The sequence below is a fragment of the Papaver somniferum genome, chromosome 10 (assembly GCF_003573695.1).
Source record: "Papaver somniferum cultivar HN1 chromosome 10, ASM357369v1, whole genome shotgun sequence".
Classification (NCBI taxonomy): Eukaryota; Viridiplantae; Streptophyta; class Magnoliopsida; order Ranunculales; family Papaveraceae; genus Papaver; species Papaver somniferum.
In genome coordinates this window covers 114,985,061-114,990,884 of record NC_039367.1, presented here as the reverse complement: position 1 = coordinate 114,990,884, position 5,824 = coordinate 114,985,061, and the positions used below count along the sequence as shown (strand labels likewise).

The 5,824-nt window shown below is 35.4% G+C and overlaps 1 protein-coding gene across 2 annotated transcripts; it reads left to right on the top strand.

Moving 5' to 3' along the window:
• The first annotated feature begins 2,738 nt into the window (after positions 1-2,738).
• On the top strand, positions 2,739-5,610 carry LOC113318342 (rho GTPase-activating protein 2-like). 2 transcript variants are annotated; one of them, XM_026566485.1, is made up of 4 exons: positions 2,739-3,176; positions 3,876-3,990; positions 4,089-4,439; positions 4,536-5,610. In XM_026566485.1, exons 1-4 carry the CDS (start codon positions 2,833-2,835, stop codon positions 5,301-5,303), a joined length of 1,578 nt encoding a protein of 525 aa, XP_026422270.1. In that variant the 5' UTR covers positions 2,739-2,832; the 3' UTR covers positions 5,304-5,610. The 2 variants fall into 2 exon arrangements, with proteins under 2 accessions (XP_026422270.1, XP_026422269.1); XM_026566484.1 differs by having other exon boundaries at positions 3,870-3,990.
• The last annotated feature ends 214 nt before the right edge of the window (positions 5,611-5,824 follow it).

Sequence of the window (5,824 nt, the reverse complement as noted above, 5' to 3'; positions counted from 1 at the left end):
AGTGAAATCTTCCTACAATTATCTTTGTAAGAGAAACCATGCCAATCTTACAGTTGAATGGAGAGGTATCTGGAAATTAAATGTTATTCCCAGAGTTAAATATTTTCTTTGGAAATCCTTGAGTGGCTACCTTCCAGTTAGGGAAACTCTTGGTAAATATACCCCGATAGATATAGTTTGTCCACTCTGTAATTGTAATAAAAGAGAGACAGTCGATCATTTATTTACTGAGTGCTTATTCTCTGAATCTATCTGGAGAGGTTTATCTGTTTCCAGTACCTTTTATGGTGCTGTTAATCAAATCTTTATTAGCTGGTGTTTGTATTGGTTAAAAGATACTAACAACAAGGATTTCTTTGCTTATATTCTATGGTATATTTGGAAATATCGCTGTAGGGTTGTTTTTGATAACATTAAAGCTAACCCTAAAGATCTGATTGAATTCATTAGGAAAGATATTCAATATTATATTAAGCCTAAAATTTGCTGTTATGTGAATGTTGTTCGGGCTAATAGATGTGATATTTCTCATTCTTGCTGCAATTGTAATAATCATAATTCTTGTCAAAATGCTTCTTATGTCTTCTTTGATGCAGCTTTCCAGAAGAAATCTGGAAAATTTTCCTTTGGAATTATTAAAATGAGTAACACAGGCCTTATTTCAGACTTTGTAGGTAGCTCAGGATGGTGCTCCAGCCTAGAAGAAGCTGAATCCAGAGCATGAAGAGAAACCATCAAATGGTCAAGAGAATGCGAAAATGAAAGAATAATTTTTTTAAACGACAACAAGAACGTTACCAGTAGCATGAAGGAGAAGAACCATTCTGCTGTTAAATGGAGATCAAACGCTATTTTGCATCAAGCCCTTTATCACAATCAATTTCTTGCTAGTTCTTCCTTCTCTTATGTTAATAGAAATTGTAACAAGTATGCAGATAGTTTAGCAAAACTTTTAATTAAGCACTCGAAAATTAGAATAGACTCTAGCTACTAGGATATATCTAGAAAAGATGCTTGGCTATATAAGCTAAGTAAGCTATGTAAGCAAAATAATTTAACTTCTTTTTCTTAGTTTAATGTAAATTTTGCTTTTATAAAAAATAAAATAAAAATGGGGACTTGAAACTTGAATTTGATATCCATAAGAGTTGACATAAGAAAGAGAATGCGATGTCATCTAAAATACGGACGATAATAGAAAAGTATCTGGGATGATAAAGTAGTAGTTCCAAATAAACAACTTATAAAATCCATTTAAAATGAATTTCATTGAAATCCCAAAAATGATCAAATTTTTCACTTTTACTGAGTAAAAATGGGAGCATCCGTTAATATGGATATTGTCAAATTATCTCGTAATTTCGGCGCCAGTTTTCATATAAAATCTAAATGATAACGAATTTGAAGTTAGTTCCTTTACTAATATGTAATCATTACAAGGCTCTACATTCATACTAAACATGAGCACAATCCGATAACAACACCATTTACCATTTGAAAATGTAATTGGTGAAAATTAATGGTCGAAAATTAATACTAACAAACGGTGAGCAGTGGAAGAACTAGAAACTTAGTGAAGGGTGGGCTTGACTATTTTCTAGCCCGATATTAAGCCTAATTTTAAGACATGATTACTAATCCCAATCAAAATAGGTAGTCAAAAATAGATAGGGTTGTATAGGGTGACGGTTATCCGCTAAAACCAACAGAACCAAACCGATTAGGAGAAAACGTAACCGAACCATTTATTAATGGTTAGTTTTGGTTTAAAAAGATAAAAACTGATAGTTACGGATTCGGTTTTGGTTTGATGTAAAAACCGAACCGAGTATCAACGGTAAAACCGATTAGCTTTGATGTAATTAATATATCAACCTTTAGATCTACCTTAGATTAATAACATATAATTTTATCCGATCTACCTTAGATTAATAATATATAATTTTATCCGTAGATTTAAACTATAAATGTCTATATTTGATTTTAATACGTAATTTTACGTGTATTTGTTTTTGTAACTGTGTCTTAATCTTTCATTATTTTTTTTTTGTGTATTTTCTTTTTTATCTGTCAATTACATGAAACTAATAAAATAATGGTAAAACCTGAACCCAACGGTAAAACTAAAAACCGAAACCGTTGGTTAATGACACGGTTTTGATTTGGAAATTCAAAAACGGAAAGTAATGATTTCGGTTTTGGTTTGAGCAAAAATCAAACCGAAACCGACCATATACACCCCTAAAAATAGATGTTTTGGGATATTTGAGGGTGGCTTGAGCTAGGAAAAACCTGCTCTTAGTTCCGCTCCTGACTGTGAGATTTGGTATCGCGAAAAGCTCCAACTAGGATGTAAGTTTTAATTACCAAATAACAAAACCATACTTGCTTATTGGGAAAAATAAAACAATACCCTACTTTTGTTTGGGCTGATTTTGAAACAGCACGACAAGTTTTGACTTCCAAAGGACCCAGACAGTACGTGATGTTTGAAAAAAAATAAATAGGTCAAACTACAAAAGCTATTGGGAGAAACAATGACCTCACATTTTCAAAGGACATAAATCAAATGTTTGAAAACGAGGACATTTAAGGTAACCTCCACCAATATAACAACATCAATACACGTGTAATACCAAACTCGTAATATCCTCAATCCATAAGGGCATAAGTTAACGCTTATTGATAAAAAAAAGTAAGCGTTAAATTTGAATTGAGTGGCCGTTTGAACCCCAAAATCTCGATCTCTGTACCACCTCCAAAGGCCTCACCTAGTAGAAAAGATTCAAATCTAGAGAGAAGTGAGAGTGTCTGAGAAGAGAGGAAGTGAGAATGACAGGAGTGATGATGTTAACCAAAGGAGGAGGATGTAGAGGAGGAGATGAGAGGAGTTGTGGTGGTGATAAATCAGAAGGAAGTAAAAGATCTAGAGAAGAACAAAATCAGTTATCTCTTGTTGCATTTTTAATAGCGGCAATAAGAAGATCTATGGTTTCATGCAGAGTCGAACAAACAGATAATGAAGTTGTTGGTTCTACTAGTGTTCAGTGTATGGAGATTGGTTGGCCTACTAATGTACAACATATAACTCATGTTACTTTTGATAGGTTTAATGGCTTTCTTGGTCTTCCTGTTGAGTTTGAAGTTGAAGTTCCTTGTAGAGCTCCTAGTGCCAGGTGAAAACAACATTCTAACCTCTATGTTTCATATCTTTCATCTGATTTTTCTTACAATAAAAAAAAAAAGTTCAGATTTTAGCTCCGAAATTGGAGTGAGAAGAGGATTTTATCCTTTTCACTCATGGGTTCTTTGTCGATTTAAGAACTTTGATCTAAGTTTTTTCTTTGTTTTGCATAATTTTATTGTTTTAATTTTTTGTGAAGATTTTAGCTCAGTTCAATTCAAGTGTTCTAGAACTTGAGGAGTGTTTGGAACTAAGTATCTTAGATATGTAGTTGTTTCATAGGTCCTGCAAGTTTGGAATGTCAGGAAGCAGATCTTGAGAAGCTATTTTTAAAATCCTGAAGATCTATGGATTTCAAAAACATGGACATAGAAGGCATACATGTGCAATTTGGGGTTTTAATTGTGGATCCTTAAAGTCAGTTGTTAGTCTACAATGGTAGTGGTAATCCTTTTTAGGCTTTGCCATGTCTTTCTTTGGGTATTTGTTGAATTGAAGGGTTTGAATGTTGATTTTTGGTAAATTGACTTAACTAGGGGTTTTGAAATACAACTTGTAGGACTGGGTAATTACTGTTATGTTCTTATTGAACACTTGCTTAACCACAAAAATTTGACTAGGCTTCAATGTTCACACTGTTGTTTTTTTGTCACACTAACTTATGGAATTACATGTTTTTTCGTAGTATTAGCGTGTTCGGGGTCTCCGCGGAATCAATGCAGTGCACTTTAGATTCCAAAGGGAATAGTGTCCCAACTATCCTTATGCTGATGCAGGAGAGGTTATACTCTCAAGGAGGTCTAAAGGTAAGCATGTTTGGAACTCATTTTACAAGGTTCATTTTGGATAGTCCCAGTTCTTATATTAATCTCGTTGTCAAATTTGTGATTGGCTTCATTGATAGGCTGAAGGCATATTCCGGATTAATCCAGAGAACAGCCAGGAGGAGCATGTTAGAGACCAACTGAACCGCGGAATTGTACCTGACAACATTGATGTACATTGTTTGGCTGGTTTGATAAAGGCTTGGTTTCGAGAACTCCCAGAAGGAATATTGGATGGACTATCTCCGGAACAAGTTCTTCAATGCAACACTGAGGAAGAATTTGTCGAACTGGTGACACAGCTCCTTCCAATTCAAGCTGCATTGCTCAATTGGGCTGTTGATCTTATGGCTGATGTCGTTGAAGATGAGGAGTCAAACAAAATGAATGCTAGAAATATTGCAATGGTGTTCGCCCCGAACATGACTCAGGTAATTGGAGAAACAAATAATCTCTATCTTGTTTTAATCTTCTCGAGTTGTTGATCAAGTTTGTAAGTTAACTTGAGACTCATCTTCTTTGGCCAGATGTCTGACCCATTAACAGCTCTGATGCATGCTGTTCAAGTAATGAATTTGCTTAAAGCACTGATCCTAAAAACACTACGAGAACGTGAAGAAATAGCAAGTGGAGGAGGGGATTCGCCATTTTCTTCTCATTCATCAGATAGGCAAACTGACGAGGAAGATTTCGATAGCCAGCAAGACGATATGGATACAAGTGGTGAACTGAAAGGACCTACTTTAGGCTATTATAATAATGATGCTTACAGTCAGAGTAGCGAAGATGAAGAGGAGGCAGAAGTTCATCAACTAAACGCAATTGAAGAGTGCTTCCCAAGGCAACTAAATCGTAACGAAGAACTCATAAAACACTCTACTCAAGATACTACAGAGGCCACAAGTGGCTCTGCTGAGGATTCTGTTGGAGTCACAATGGATTCTACGGAGAATTCAGCTGAAGTCACAATAGACTGTACTGAGAATTCAGCTGAAGTTACAAGGGGTTCTATATATACTGAGGATTCAGCTGGTGTCACAGGGGCATCTATATACATTGAACAAATTAACAGTCCTAGTAGTGTTTGTGGTTTCCATGCCGATGAATCTAGTTTGTCATATTCCGATAGCAGAATTGAGAGTTCAAGGTTAAGTATGAGCTATGACATCGACGGTGCCGACTCAACATCGAGCGCGATGTTTACAAGAGACGTGCACAACACAAGTAGCCATTTTGAGGAATGTGAAGGTTTCAAGGTGGTAATGATTGGAAAACCTGAAGAAGTTCTTACATGATCGTTTTCTTCTTTTTCTTTTGCGTGTGTGATTGCGAGTTAAGTAAATTTGGCCACTAATTGGTTTCTTCCTTCTACGGCCAAGGTCACGGCTGTCTGTAAATTAGTTCTCATTATTGTGTCAGGCTTTGATCCAATGGGTTAGGAGTGTTGTGTATTGTGGGTATCATGTGATGACTCTGGTTCAGCTCTAGGCTGAACATTTTCTGCGTTCTATGTAATGTTTTAAAATCAGAAGATTTCTGATTTTAATTCTACTTTTTCTGTGTGCGCAATCAGATGGTGTTTGCTGTTTTTGTTATGGGTTATAGAGATATGGTCAAGTGGCGGGTTCAGCTACAAATGAAATGAATTTACTGTCTTTACTTTACTAGATAAGCACCTGCAATTGGTAGAAGTTACGGTTGCAAGCGAGTTTCAGTTAATTGTTTGTAGTTCGTGTAGCTTAACAATCATCCAACAGATAAATTGAATTAAAAATATAAAGGAAACAGCATATAACCTCTGAGCCAATTCTTCATG